Source organism: Saitoella complicata (genome assembly GCF_001661265.1).
Source record: "Saitoella complicata NRRL Y-17804 unplaced genomic scaffold SAICOscaffold_19, whole genome shotgun sequence".
In the NCBI taxonomy this organism is placed as follows: Eukaryota; Fungi; Ascomycota; class Saitoellomycetes; order Saitoellales; family Saitoellaceae; genus Saitoella; species Saitoella complicata.
Window position 1 is genome coordinate 203,743 of NW_017567010.1, and position 13,747 is coordinate 217,489.

Below are 13,747 nucleotides of genomic sequence, written 5' to 3' on the forward strand. Positions count from 1 at the left end.
TCACAATGGCAAAGCGAAGACAAAAGCAGAGAACGCATGTCAAGAAGGATGCGGATGCTACTGCCGCCGGCCAAAAAATCCCAAAGTCGATGGTGATCAGGACTGGTGCGAATGAGATCGGTGCCTCGCTCTCGCAGCTTGTCAGGGATTTTAGGAGGGTTATGGAGCCGCATACTGCGTCACGGTTGAAGGAGAGAAAGGCGAACAGGCTGAAGGATTTCGTGACGATGGCGGGGCCGTTGGGGGTTACGCATCTCATGCTCTTCTCCCGATCCGAGAACGGGGTTAACCTCCGTATTGCGCGCACACCCCGAGGACCGACTCTTCATTTCAAGGTCTCGTCGTATTCTTTGGCACGGGATATCCAGAAGACACAGCGGAATCCGAAGAGTCCGGGCGCGGAGTACCTCACCCCTCCACTTTTGGTGTTGAACAACTTCAAGGCATCGGGTGGGAAGGATGCGCCGTACGAGACGCTCTTGACCTCCACCTTCCAGAATTTGTTCCCGCCGATTAGCGCGCAACACACCTCCCTCGCCTCCATCCGCCGTGTACTCCTATTGCACCGTGACCCCAACGACCCTGAGGGCGCAATCGATTTGAGACATTACGCCATCACGACAAAGGCTGTGGGTGTCGGACGTGGTGTTAGGAAGTTGGTCAATGGAGATGGTGTCGCGGATTTGGGACGGGTAAAGGATATCGCGGATTATGTCTTGCAACAGGATGCTGGGTATAATTCTGAGAGTGAGGTTGAGGATGATGCGAAGGTTGAGGTTAAGCGCGAGGACGGAGGCGCGAGGAGGAGGGGGCAGGGGGAGGGAACCCAGCAACGCGCTATCAAATTGGTCGAACTCGGACCTAGGATGAGGTTGCATTTGACGAAGGTTGTGGAGGGTGTGTGTGACGGAAAGGTCCTCCACCACGCTCACATCAAAAAGACAGCCGCCGAAGAACGCGAACAGGAACGGAAACACAAGGAGAAGATCAAGCTTAAGGAAGCCCGCAGAAAGGAGCAGGCTGATAATGTTGCACGCAAGAAGGCGGAGAAGGACGCGATGAAGGTGAAGAGAGACGAGGCCAGGGGGAGGGGTGAGGAGGTTGAGAGTGAGGAAGAGGATGAGGAGATGGAGGATGCGATCGCGGAGGCGGAGGGGTGGAGTGATGATGATGGTGAGGGGAGCTATGATGAGATGGAGGGGATTGATGAGATGGAGGAGGCGGCGGGTGCGGAGGAGGAGGAGGATGGGGAGGAATCGGAGTAGACTAAAGCATATACCACATTATATTGACGGTGTGTTTCCCCTCCATCTTCTAATGTCATTGTATCCACCACCTCGAAGCCCATTTTCTCGTCTGTCTATCTGCGCTTTGGGGTCTTTTTGGAATTCGCACGGTGGAATTGGCTGGGCGGTCGAGTTCAGGGGTAGCCATGACCCAAAGGGGAAAGCCTGGTGATGATCAGTGGGCATACGTAACGCGCACTGCAACGGCGACTTCGACATCAACGAAGGAGAACAGCAACGAATAGACAATCACTGCAAAGATGTCGACTTTAGAAGGTGAAAATATCACGAAATCTTGTCTTTTTGTGTAGCGCTGACGCAGTTGTTTGCAGAACTCGCCGCAATGGAGAACGAGAATGCTCCTCTCCTCAATGACAACGAGGAGAAGATGGGGGATGCCGAGGATGAGATCGATGCTGAAATCTTGAGGTCGAGCAGTGAGGAGATTGTTAACCGAACGAGACTGCTGGAGAACGACATCAAGGTACAATGGGCAATTCCTCACCACCTGGCTACCTGCTGACAGAAGGGATGACAGGTCATGCGTTCCGAATACCAGCGTCTAACCCATGAATCAAACACAATGAAAGAGAAGATCAAGGACAACACAGAGAAAATCGAAAATAACCGTCAATTACCCTACCTTGTCGGCAACATCGTCGAAATTCTTGACATGGACCCCGAAACCGCCGAAGAAGAGGATGGCGCAAACACCGACTCAGACGCAGTCCGCAAAGGAAAGTCTGCGGTGATCAAGACCTCGACGCGCCAGACTGTCTTTTTGCCGTTGATTGGATTGGTGGATGAGGAGAAGTTGAAGCCGGGGGATTTGATCGGTGTCAACAAGGACTCGTATCTCGTCCTCGATACGCTTCCAGCAGAGTACGATAACCGTGTCAAAGCAATGGAGGTAGACGAGAAGCCTACGGAGTCATACACGGATATCGGTGGTTTGGACAAGCAAATTGAAGAGTTGGTCGAGGCTGTTGTGTTGCCCTTGCAGCAGGCGGATAAGTTCAAGAAACTTGGTGTTAAGCCCCCGAAGGGAGCATTGATGTATGGACCCCCCGGAACTGGAAAGACGCTTTTGGCGCGTGCTTGTGCTGCGCAGACGAATGCTACATACCTCAAGATCGCTGCGCCGCAGTTGGTTCAGATGTTCATTGGTGATGGTGCCAAGCTCGTCCGTGACGCATTCGCATTGGCGAAAGAAAAGGCTCCCGCAATCATCTTCATCGACGAGTTGGACGCGATTGGTACGAAGCGTTTCGACAGTGATAAGAGCGGTGACCGCGAAGTTCAACGAACAATGCTCGAACTCCTCAACCAACTCGATGGTTTCTCATCCGACGACCGCGTCAAAGTCCTCGCCGCCACAAACCGCGTCGACACCCTCGACCCAGCCCTCCTCCGTTCCGGCCGTCTCGACCGCAAAATCGAGTTTCCCCTTCCCAACGAAGAAGCACGTGCCCGAATCCTCCAGATTCATTCACGTAAGATGACGGTCGACGACAAGGTCAATTGGGATGAGTTGGCGAGGAGTACGGATGAGTATAATGGAGCGATGTTGAAGCAGGTATGTGTGGAGGCGGGTATGATTGCGTTGAGGAGTGGGGAGACGAAGATTGAGCATGAGCATTACATGGAGGGTGTGCAGGAGGTGCAGATGAGGAAGAATAAGCCTAGTTCGATTTACGCTTAAAGAACTTGGGAAGTGGGAGTTTGATACCTTCGAGAATACAATTCATTGCTATGTCAGATCCCTTTGTACACGACTTGTAGAGAGACTTTAAACTTGGGTCACACCCTTGCGGAAACGGGCTTGCGGTGCTTACACGCGATCACAACAGAGCTTCAATTGCGGTAGAGCAGAGAGCGGCATGAAGGATGCAAAATGAAATACACTCATCAATCTACGGTAATTTGACCTTACCAGGTTTCCGATTGCGGGCCACAGAGATGAACGGCGCCACACCTTGTCTGACAGCCGCCAAATCGATAACCATCCATCGGCAACATCCGCCGGCAGCTAACCCTAGCTCATATCCGCACCACGAAATCCCAACACCAGCACACCACCACCTCTCAACATCGTCAGCAATCCATTCGCTTTTCTCCTGCTTTTCATTTGAACCTCTGTCACAATGGGTCGTTTACGTTCTCGTTCCAGAGTCCCTTCTGCGGCTTCGTGGTGGCCGCATATACTTAACATCGGCAAAGCCAGTGTGTTCCGCCGTGTTTGGATGAATGTGTTGTTGCAGAGTGTTTTTGCATTCACCGTCGCTTATGGTGCATTTACCGAGAAGAATTGTTGCAGGTTTTACTGACTGGAGGTGTAGTTGACATCGTCGTTGACTATAACTTGGGTGCACCTAACGCCATTGTTCCCCTTTTGTCGGCCGTTGTGGGCCTGTTGCTGGTTTTTCGTAATGGTATAGTACGCAAAAAGCAGCTCAGTTTTACTAGACTGGCTAACTGAAGTTGCGGCTATACAGGGTCCTCTTTTGAGAGTAAGTTTAGCTCTCTCGGGTGTAGGTTGATGGCTAATGGTGTATACTAGGTTTCCGCGAAGGTTTCCCGGCATATGTGCATGATTTATCTCGAATATTTCTGACGAACTTACTGTAGGACGTGCACTCTTTCAAAATCTGACATCCGCTGTACGGTAAGCGTCGTTACATTGATGTACTGCGCATTCAGCTGACAAGCTTACAGCAATTGCGCCCGTATGGTTCACATTTCCATTCCAGAATCATCCGCCGAAGACCGTCTCGAGAAACAACGCGCCATTAAGCTTATGATATCTTTCGCATATAGTGTGAAGCATCATTTACGCCGTCAGTTCGGTGTCAGGAAGGACTTTGCACATCTCCGTAAAACTTTCAGTTTCGCAAGACGATAGTATGCTTATTGATAATATAGTACCTCCCGGTTACAACCCAAGCGAACGCTACTCCACCGCTCGATACACGGCTGACATGCAGTGGAACGAGGAAAGTCGGTGGGCTGAAGGTGGACAGGGCTATCTCCCCAACGGAGTCGCTTTGTCCATGGGACTACCGCTGGAGATCACCTTTGTTTTGGCGACATACAATCAAGAGGTGAAACTACCGTGCGGCCGGACGTAGTAAATCGCTCAACTGGATTTGTACAGTGCAAAACGCGCGGACTAATCGATTCTCCCACGACTATAACCATGAAAGGCTACATTGCGGGGATGACCGCGGTAAGTATTGCTTGCATGTCAGCTTAGCGTGATGCTCATTCTACTACAGAGCTTTGGTAGTTTGGAGAGGGTCAAGGTAGCTTGTCCTGTTCGAAAACCTCCAACGTTACTCATGAACCTCAACTACAGGCTACTCCTATCCCGCTTTGCCACCACATCCACGAGAAGCAAACCCTCCTCCTCTACTGCTGCAGTCTTCCGTTCACGCTTGTGAACGACATGGGATGGTCAGGAAACTAGCCCTTCCGTCACCGCCCCTCTAACATGTTGTGTCAGGTACATGATCCTTGTCGTCGCAATGGTTTCGTTTACCCTGTACGGCATCGAAGGAATTGGGCAAGAGATGGAGGACCCGTTCGGCGATGACTACAACGACATCAACATGGACGAGCTCATCTCCAACATGGCATGCCCATGCTCACATTTCTTAAGCAATTTGTCTGACTTCGGTTTAGCACCGCGAACTCATGTACTGCATCGAAAATATTCCCACAGCTGCCGACGGACGTATCCTCCTCAACGGCGTCAGGACACGCTCTTCGTCCAACGCTACGATCAGATCTTCTCAGTTACAGATGCCTAGTGCCAGTGGACTGCTCAGTGGGAGTGCGAGTGAGAGGCGGCATGCGAATGACAGCAGTGGGAGGGAGGAGGGAGAGGAGCAGGAGCCCCTTATCCCGGTTTAAGTCAGAAGTCCATATAAAGCGAAGAAGAGGGGACAATCACACAAGCATTGATAGCCACCATTCAGAACAAGTTGGAGGAATAAATATATGGTGTTATTATCTGCTGCTCATATGCGTGTGAACCCTCTCATGCAAACTTCACCTTCGGCGCTCAGAACCTCTTCCTCAGCGGACTAGCAGGAAACCCCGCACTCCCTCCCTGATCCCTCTCCAACCACGGCTGCTTCGCAAACAACCCCTGCCCGCTACTCCCTGGTCTTTGCGGCGTCCCACTCCCCGGCCTTTGTGGTCGCATCGGACTGGCTTGGTATCCAGCTGGACGTAGCGAGCCCATCGATTTAGAGGGAGAGACCGGGCGACGTGGGGATCCCATTGCATCGGGGCCGGCGTAGGAGTTGGGTGCGGGCATTGACATGCGGGGGGCGAGTTTCACTGGTGATGGACCGACAGCTTGGCCGGGGAGTGAGTGTCTGATGGAGCCTGGCAGTACCGGTCCGGTATGGGCTTGCGTGCTCATCGCTGTAGTCATCTTGATAAGTTGAGGAGTGTGCACCTCAACCTCCACCGTACTCGTCTCCGCATCAACCCCACTGGCCTGCGTCGCAACATCCCTCTTCACAACCGACAACCTCGGCTGCACGAACTTAACCTCATACTCATTCATCACCTCCCCAAACACTACCTGCTTATCCCTCCCCTGTCTCTCATGCCACCCCATAAGCACCCACAACTGCGCACCAACGCCCGCAGAAACCACCAGTGTCCAAAAAAAGTTCGCAGGTGTAAGGTTGAAGAGCATTACTGCCGAGGCAGGGGAGAAGGTACAGAAGAAGCGGAGTGAGAATGTGGTGGGGTTCCAGATTGATAGTTGCCAGACATCGCGGTCGGAGTCGGGGTGGATGGAGGGTTGGGGGTTGAGGTAGGAGGCTATGAGGGAGTGGAGGCGGGAGGGGGAGGTTTCGATGCGGACGCGGCGGGCGGAGGGTGTTGATGGTCCAGTCTGTAGCTCCACGTGTTAGCTGTGAGATAGTAGCATACAGTTTGAAATTACCTCTGATTCTGCGTCTTTTTGGAAGAGGCGGTATTCGCGCGTGCGAAAGAAGCAGTAGAGAGTGTTCAGGATGCTGAGGGCGACGAGCATAACAGCAATAAGCGAAAGCTACAGTGGTTGTCAGTAAACCGAGCAACAGGCTGCGAGAATTGAAGCATACCGTCGACCCAAACAACCCTTTCGCCGTCTCATTCGTAAACACTCCTCCTTTGGCACCTCCATAACCCCTCGAACCCGGCCTCGCAAACACATCACCGTTCCCATCCCACTTCGACTGAAGCGCCTTCCATAACCGGCATCCAGCCAACACGACATTCGCCGCGATCCCCGCCGGCAATGACGTCGATTTCTCGAATGCTTCCCATTCGATCGTATCCCACTCCTCACCAAAACTCAGAACCCAGTCTTTCGGCGCGGAGAGAACGCGCTTGTACAGCGGAGCCCTTCTCACCAATCGCCTGGTCGGAGGCATCTTGAATCTACTGAACAGTATCGACAATTGTTGGAGGTGTGCTCAATGTTTTGGTTGTGGCTCACCAGGCACGGGCCATCTCGGCTCCAAACCCACGACAAATACTTCCTCGGTTGAAGAGACAGAGAAGAGATATTTGCACAGAGATACGATGCCGCCTGTCCGATCACGAGTTACTATTCCGGGGAATGGAGGGAGGGATAATTCCGTTCAGAAAGACGCGACGGAAGAACGGGGTTCGGCAACGACGCAGCCGACTTCCTCGAAAGAGGTGCCTCCGGTACGTGTTTCTATCCCCGAACCTCTGCCATGTCCTTCACAGAGGGCTATGAAACGTCGAAATATGCCGGATCACGTTTACTAACCCCTCTATCACCACCAGCTCGACTTCACCTCCCTCCCCCTCTCCACGCTCCGCAAATACCGTCATACCTACAATCTCGCCTTCACCCCCACAACCTATCCCAGCGCCCTGTACGGCCCCCTCCTCAACCCATCTCAAAATCTAAACAATGCGCGCGAGTACACGATGGTCAAACGGAGTACTACGTATCATGGGAGCGTGAAGGATGAGTTGGCGGGGGTAGTGAGGAAGCATTTCGTCGCGATGCCGATCAAGGATAATGATGTTATCGTGAATTTTCTGTACAGTGTTAAGAATCGGGGTATGTCTAATTTCCAAATCTGCGTGTTGAAGAGTGCTAATCTGGGTTTTGGGGGAACAGACAAAACGTTCAAGATGAAGTTTCCACCGGAGACGCGTTGATCCACAGAGGACAACACTCAAAACTCTCGACATGGTTCGGGCGATATGGTTTATTGGGATTAATCGGCACATCGGCGTTTTGGAGGGTTCGGTTTCAATTCTTACGGGGTTTCTTTCTTATTGTTGTTATTCGCGTCGCGTCATACTCGCAGCTAATACAGCTTGACGCATTTCCACTACCACTGAAAAGAGGACATGATTGAGAAGAGTATATTGTACACGTATATGAGTGAAGTAAACCATCCATGCACCGGTATACCCATGATGATCCCTAAAACGAACGAACGCTCGATGCAACACGACAAGCTCCATGACCAAACACCCCTATCATAACACTTGTATATCTCAAGTTTTTTTGGTGACCAACCGTCCTTGTTGACGTCGTTTCTTTCGTCCTCGCTCTCGCCTTCGACTTCTTCATGATGCATAGGCTCGGCGTCGGACGGCTTGCCCTTGAGCGTGTCCTTCTCTTCCTTCGCTCCTCTTCCTTCTTAGGCAGGTCCAGAACCCTTCTTCGTCTCTTCCCCGCCCTCTTTTCCGTCCTTCTGGGTAAACTTGCTAAACGCCTTCTTGAAAAACCCTCCAGACCCATCCTTCTCCGTAGTCGCAGTCTCATTAGCCTGCCCAGCTGCCCCACTCGAGTTCGAGCTCGTCGAAGAAGAAAAGTCAGTGGTGACCTTTGCGTTCTTATCCCCAAATGCAACCGCGAGCTGCTCAAACAACTGTCTCTGGTGCGGACTCAACGATTTCGGCGTCTTCACACTAAACTCGACCCTGAAATCACCCTTTGCCCGGCCTCCATTGACATCGGGCATACCGCGTCCCCCGATGACGACGCCCTCCCCTGTACTGACTCCAGCGGGGATTTTGAGATCGACTTCACCCTCAATCGTCGGGATGCGGATTTTGCCGCCGAGGACGGCGGTGGTGAGGGGTACGGTGGCGGAATAGAGGATGTTGCGGCCTTGGCGGCGGAATGTGGGATGAGGCGCGACGCGGACGTGGACGTACATATCTCCACGACGTGCTTTCGCACCTGGTGTCGTCGTGGCTTGTGTCGGGTAATCACCCTCCCCAGCCAGTTTGATCGTCATACCGTCCTCGATACCGGCCGGGATGTCGACTTTGATGGTTTTGCGGGCACGGATCGCACCGTCGCCGCGGCACGGTTTACATTCGGAGCCGGCGGGGACGTGGACGCCGGCACCACCACATGATGTACACGTCGTTTGCATGTGGAATCCGCCTTGGAGGACGTGCATGATTTGCCCGCTTCCACCACAGCGTCCACATGTGCTCCTTTTCGCGCCGCTCTTTAGACCTGAGCCGGAACAGGTGTTGCATGGGTCGTGGGTGGAGACGGTAAGAGGGACTGTTGTGCCTTTTGCGGAGTCGAGGAAGGAGATGGAGGCTTCGGTTTCGATGTTGGCGCCGACGATTGGGCCGGGGTTTCTGCGGGAGCCGCCCATGCCGCCGTTTGCGAATGCGCCGAATAGGTCTTCGAAGTTGAACCCTCCTGCTCCTCCGAATCCGCCTTGTCCGCCAAACCCATCGAAACCACCGAAACCTCCACCTGGGCCTCCACCCATGCCACCTCCCTGTTCGAACGCTGCAGCACCAAATTGGTCATACTGCTCCCTCTTCTTCGCATCACTCAAAATCTCGTACGAACTCTGAATTTCCTGGAATTTCGCGGCAGCATCGGGTTCTTTCGAGGTATCCGGGTGGTATTTCTTGGCGGCTGCGTAGTATGCTTTCTTGATGTCGCCGGATTTTGCGGCCTTATCTACGCCCAACACCTTGTACGGATCCTTCATGGCCTGAGCAGGTGCTGTAGCGTGGAACGACCGTCTCTGTTTGGAGAGGCATTCGAGGTTGTGTGAGCGTGGTCTCGCCTTGTTCGAGGAGGTCGAGTAGAATGCCGCCGCCCTCGGAGCGTCCCCTCCCACCACGCCCGTCACGGTGGGGCGAACGGGGACTGATCCCGGGGTCGCGACTCTTCGCCGGGCAACGCCGTTCAACACGGGAGCGATCTTTATGTTCATAGCTGGTCAATCAACAGTCGAGGAGAGGAAGGCGTGCTTTTATGTTTTCGCGTTTCCCGAAATTTCGATTGGCCTCCCCGGAGTACCTGACGTGCCTGACGTGCCTGGCGTGCCTGACGTGCCTGACGTGCCTCAGGTACAATACACACACACACACACCCACACACCCACACACCCGCACCCCAACGATGGACGACGCAACGGCCTTGCTGGTCATCATCGCGGCGGCTTTCATCTTCTTCAAATGGCTCACCTCCACTTCGCCCTCGCCGCGATCCCAACTGCTCCTCACCCAGGGAATGGTTGACGTATGCCCTCCTCCCTCCCTCCCTCCCCTCCCAGCTAATAAATATACCGCCGTGACAGATCGTCCAGGCAATGTTCCCACACGTCGACCCCCTCTCAATCCGCTACGACCTCGAACGTACCCTCTCCGTCGAAGCAACAACAGACAAGATACTCTCTACTGGTTCCCTCCCTACTCCTCCGCCAACATGGACGCCGCCCGTTACCTCCTCCTCGTCGAGCTCCGCGGCCGGAGGTGATAACCTGTATGCACCGCCTCCCCGCACAGCACGAGTGCCGACGGCAAGGATGGATACCGAGACACGCCATAACGCACCGACCCCGCCTCAACCCGACCTCATCACAAAATACAACCTCCGCTCAAAACTCGCCTCTCCTCCCTCCTTGTCCAAAGATGGTCCACGTGGTTCCGCGGGCAAGTCTTGGAGCACGAGTAAAGATGAACGCCAAACCGCCTTGCGCAGGAGACAAGAGGAGATGATCATCAAAGCGCGGAAAGCGTTGGAGGAGAAGATCAAGAAGGGGGATTTGGGGGACGAATAAACGTCATCATCATACACAATGCTTTAGCACAATCTGATTGCATGCGATAAACATTACAACGGCTTCATACCCACACATAACTCCACACTAACTATGAACCCAAACGCCATGCCAGTCTATCACCTCCCTCAAGGGCTTGAATGCTACGCCCCCGAACTCGCCTGCACAACACTCGTCCCATCCAAAAACCTCGTCCGAAACAACCGATTCGCATTCGAGAACATGCCCTCCTTCAAACTCACAACCACAAACTGCGCACCCTTGAACCGCGTCTTGATCAACCTCCCGATATTCTGCGTGTGTGACAGATCGAGAGCGGCGTCGACTTCGTCCAAGATGTACATTGGTGCGGGCTTGAATTGGAGGAGAGACATGATGAGGGAGAGCGCGATGAGGGAGCGTTGGCCGCCCGAGAGTTCGGTCAGGGATTGCTTCCAGACTTTGCCGAGGCAGACTTTTACTTCCAGGCCTTCGGTAACGTCCTTTCCCTCCGGTGGCTCCAGTTTGGCGGTGTTACCCGGCAACAGCTCACCAAAGATGTTACCAAAGTCAACAGAGACCTTGGTCCAAGTCTTGTCCAAAGCCTCCTTCTTGTATTCATCCAAACTTGCGATGGTTTCCTCGATCTTCCTTTTATCCCTGATGATGGTGCGGATGTTGTTTTTGAGTGCAGCTTCCTTCTTCTCGACAGAGTCAATCATGTTCATGACCTTCGCGTTAACTTTCTTCTTCATGCCTTGGTAACGCTCAGACAGGACCTTGTGCTGCGCTTTGCACTCGGAGATGTTGTAAGCGGAGAAGTGATAGGGAGTACCGGGCTTGTTGAAGTGCTCCTTCTCGTCATCGATCCAGTCATGCTCCTTCTCCAGCTTAGTCAAACTCTGCTGGGCATCTTGAACGACTTTGTGAAACTGCTCAACGTCATGTTTCAGAGTCTTGACTTCCAATGCCTCGTCAGCGATTTGCTGGTTCTTGCTCTTGGCAGCCTGCTCAAGACTAGCCAGTTCCTCATTAAACCCGGTCAACTTGGCCTTCTCGTCCTCCAACTCCGCGCTCAGGAGGTCATGCTTGTCTTTCACAGCCGCATGCGCTTTCCTCAACTCACTGACTTCGGCTTCCTGAGCTTCAACACCAGCAGCGGCATCCTTGAACGCTTCCTGCGCAGCTTCAAGGTCACCACCAAGCTGCTCAGTCTCAAGCTGCAGAGTCTGGTATTCCTTCTGCTGCGCCTTGACTGTAGCAGATTGCTTAGCGACCTTCTCCTTCAGTTCATCAACGGTCTTCTGCAACTCGGCCAACTTTGAGTCCTTGTTATTATTGAACTCCTCCATCTCCTTCTCGATGGCCTTGGCATCCTTCTTCGCCTGACTTTCCCTAGCCTTAGCTTCCGTGATGAGAGTCGAGAGCGTCTCGACCTCCTGCTTCATATTCTCAATCTCATTGATGATACGGGAATCAGAGTTCGAGGTGATCTGCCCTTCCATCAAAGTCGCCTCATGCTTCTTCAAATCAAGCGCTTGCTTCAACTTCTTCGCTTGCTGCATCATCTGTTGCTCCTGAGCCATGACCCTGTTGAGCTCATCCAATCTCGCTCTGGCCGCATCCAACTCCCTCGTGATCTCGTTCAACTTTTGCAGCTGCACGAGCACGCCGGATGAGTTTGGAGATGAACCACCTGAAAGAGTGCCAGACGGGTCATACACATCTCCATCGAGCGTGACAGACTTCAACCTCACATTCGGGTCGAAAGTAACACGCTTCGCAGTCTCCGCATCAGCACAAATAAGCGTAGAACCAAATACGTACTCCATCGCCTTGGACACTTCCTCATCATACCCAACCAAGCTCAACGCCAAATCGACCTTGTTAGGAGCAATCTTGTGCGCAGCGGCGATCTTCTCGGCGGAAGCCCTGAAGGCGGAGATCTTGTTCAAGGGAATGATAGTAACCCTCTTCCTCAGCTTTCCTTTCTGCAATAACTGCGTACCAACGACCTCGTTATCCACAACGACGTTGTACAGCCTTCCACCCGCACAGATCTCCAACGCAGTAGACTTGTTGAAATTCTTCTCATCAAGGGTGAACAACTGCGCAACCAACCCCTTCACCTGTCTGCGGTCAAAGTTGGGCGTCGGGTTTGAATACGTAAAGTCGATGTTGGCCACCTTCCTCTTCAACACATCACTCTTCTCCGTCAACTCGCGAACCTGATTTTGTAGCTGAGTCCTGGCCTTCATCATCTCCGCCTCTCTTCCCTCCTGGAACCCCATACTTCCAAGTTGAGCTTCCAACTGCTGAGCTTGCGCTCTCAGCTGTTCCAGGTTCTTCGACAAACCCTTATTCTGCTCACGAGCCTTCTTTGCTCGAGGCTCGTCCTTCCCGATACGCTCCTGGAAATGTGCGATCTTGAGCTTCGCTTGTTCCTGCTCAGTCGCAGCCTGGCTTGCACGATTCCTGGCATCCTGTAGTTGGTCCATGTAACCGTTGTCCTGTCCTTCCCTCGCAGCAACACCCGTACTAAGCGTCTGGAGCAATTCTTCCTTCTTCAAGGCCTCTTGCTGCTGCGCATCGTACTCGGACTTCATCTTCTCGTACGAAGCCGACATAGCCGTGAATGAAGCCTGCTTCTCCCGAAGCGCACGTTCAACCTCCGCCACCATGTTCTGCGATTCCACGAGTTGCTTCTTATCCTCCGTCACGCTGCCGTTCTTCAACTCAATTTGTGCATTCAGACGGACAACCTCATGCGAAGTCTCCTTAACCTCATTCTCCAACTTCTGAAACCGACCACCCTTCCTCAGCTCCTTTTCCCGCTTTGACTTCAACTGCTCAATATCCTCCTCGATATTCGCAATCTCGGTCTTCGCACGCTTCGCGTTGGCCTCCAAGTCGTCGATCCTCCGCTTCTTCGCTTCGAGGTCAGCTCCAGACCGTGACAGGCGCTCTTGGTACTTGGTGTAGTCATGTGCCACGACGACCTTGGTCATGCGTTCCAAGTCGCTTCGCGTCTGCTGGAACTCGAGGAAAGCACGCTTCTCTCCCCTCAGCTTTTCCAGCTTCGGCTCAATTTCATCACGTAACAGCTCCTCAATCTCCTTCACCTTCAAATCTTTCTTCGACATGGTCTTGAACGCCTTATCCTTCCTCTCCTCAAACATCCTGGTTCCGGCAGCTTCTTCGATCATCGCAAGAATCTCCGTAGCCTTCATGTTAAGAACTTTCGTGATCCTTCCTTGCATAATCAAGAAATTCGGGTTGTTGATATTCAACTGCACAGACTGGAACAAATTCTGCACAGTTTGTTGTTGCGCTCTATGTCCATTAATCAAGTACTTGCTCGTTCCACCCATAACAATCTGCCTCGTT

General features: G+C 53.0%; 8 protein-coding genes across 8 annotated transcripts; 5 read left to right on the top strand and 3 right to left on the bottom strand.

Moving 5' to 3' along the window:
• Window positions 1–5: 5 nt before the first annotated feature.
• SAICODRAFT_48068 (RNA-binding protein) lies at window positions 6–1,079 on the top strand (the record flags this gene model as incomplete). Its single annotated transcript, XM_019168913.1, has 1 exon — window positions 6–1,079. A coding segment is annotated over one exon (1,074 nt), but the record flags the coding sequence as incomplete, so codon positions are not given.
• Window positions 1,080–1,496: 417 nt separating this feature from the next.
• SAICODRAFT_66860 (putative 26S proteasome regulatory subunit) lies at window positions 1,497–2,988 on the top strand (the record flags this gene model as incomplete). The annotated part of the gene is made up of 3 exons (XM_019170273.1): window positions 1,497–1,562; window positions 1,619–1,770; window positions 1,825–2,988. Exons 1-3 carry the CDS (start codon window positions 1,547–1,549, stop codon window positions 2,986–2,988), a joined length of 1,332 nt encoding a protein of 443 aa, XP_019022685.1. The 5' UTR covers window positions 1,497–1,546.
• A 442-nt stretch (window positions 2,989–3,430) lies between these two features.
• Window positions 3,431–5,358, top strand: SAICODRAFT_20592 (UPF0187-domain-containing protein; the record flags this gene model as incomplete). Its single annotated transcript, XM_019166290.1, has 12 exons — window positions 3,431–3,575; window positions 3,626–3,718; window positions 3,782–3,796; window positions 3,847–3,858; window positions 3,915–3,951; window positions 4,002–4,159; window positions 4,209–4,387; window positions 4,441–4,512; window positions 4,562–4,588; window positions 4,642–4,739; window positions 4,789–4,918; window positions 4,968–5,358. The coding sequence occupies 12 exons, from the start codon at window positions 3,431–3,433 to the stop codon at window positions 5,196–5,198; spliced, it is 1,197 nt and encodes a 398-aa protein (XP_019022686.1). The 3' UTR covers window positions 5,199–5,358.
• On the bottom strand, window positions 5,330–6,775 carry SAICODRAFT_20593 (uncharacterized protein). The gene is made up of 3 exons (XM_019166292.1): window positions 6,410–6,775; window positions 6,250–6,357; window positions 5,330–6,198 (listed from the first exon to the last, which is right to left on the bottom strand). Exons 1-3 carry the CDS (start codon window positions 6,719–6,721, stop codon window positions 5,350–5,352), a joined length of 1,269 nt encoding a protein of 422 aa, XP_019022687.1. The 5' UTR covers window positions 6,722–6,775; the 3' UTR covers window positions 5,330–5,349.
• Window positions 6,776–6,830: 55 nt separating this feature from the next.
• SAICODRAFT_31220 (uncharacterized protein) lies at window positions 6,831–7,521 on the top strand. Its single transcript, XM_019167870.1, has 3 exons — window positions 6,831–7,001; window positions 7,104–7,386; window positions 7,447–7,521. The coding sequence occupies exons 1-3, from the start codon at window positions 6,873–6,875 to the stop codon at window positions 7,485–7,487; spliced, it is 453 nt and encodes a 150-aa protein (XP_019022688.1). The 5' UTR covers window positions 6,831–6,872; the 3' UTR covers window positions 7,488–7,521.
• Window positions 7,522–7,978: 457 nt separating this feature from the next.
• On the bottom strand, window positions 7,979–9,532 carry SAICODRAFT_26665 (uncharacterized protein; the record flags this gene model as incomplete). The annotated part of the gene is made up of 1 exon (XM_019166958.1): window positions 7,979–9,532. The coding sequence occupies one exon, from the start codon at window positions 9,530–9,532 to the stop codon at window positions 7,979–7,981; it is 1,554 nt and encodes a 517-aa protein (XP_019022689.1).
• Window positions 9,533–9,720: 188 nt separating this feature from the next.
• SAICODRAFT_26666 (uncharacterized protein) lies at window positions 9,721–10,381 on the top strand (the record flags this gene model as incomplete). The annotated part of the gene is made up of 2 exons (XM_019166959.1): window positions 9,721–9,840; window positions 9,899–10,381. 2 exons carry the CDS (start codon window positions 9,721–9,723, stop codon window positions 10,379–10,381), a joined length of 603 nt encoding a protein of 200 aa, XP_019022690.1.
• SAICODRAFT_31222 (nuclear condensin complex subunit Smc2) lies at window positions 10,338–12,694 on the bottom strand. Its single transcript, XM_019167871.1, has one exon. The coding sequence runs from the start codon at window positions 12,649–12,651 to the stop codon at window positions 10,525–10,527; it is 2,127 nt and encodes a 708-aa protein (XP_019022691.1). The 5' UTR covers window positions 12,652–12,694; the 3' UTR covers window positions 10,338–10,524.
• Window positions 12,695–13,747: the final 1,053 nt, after the last annotated feature.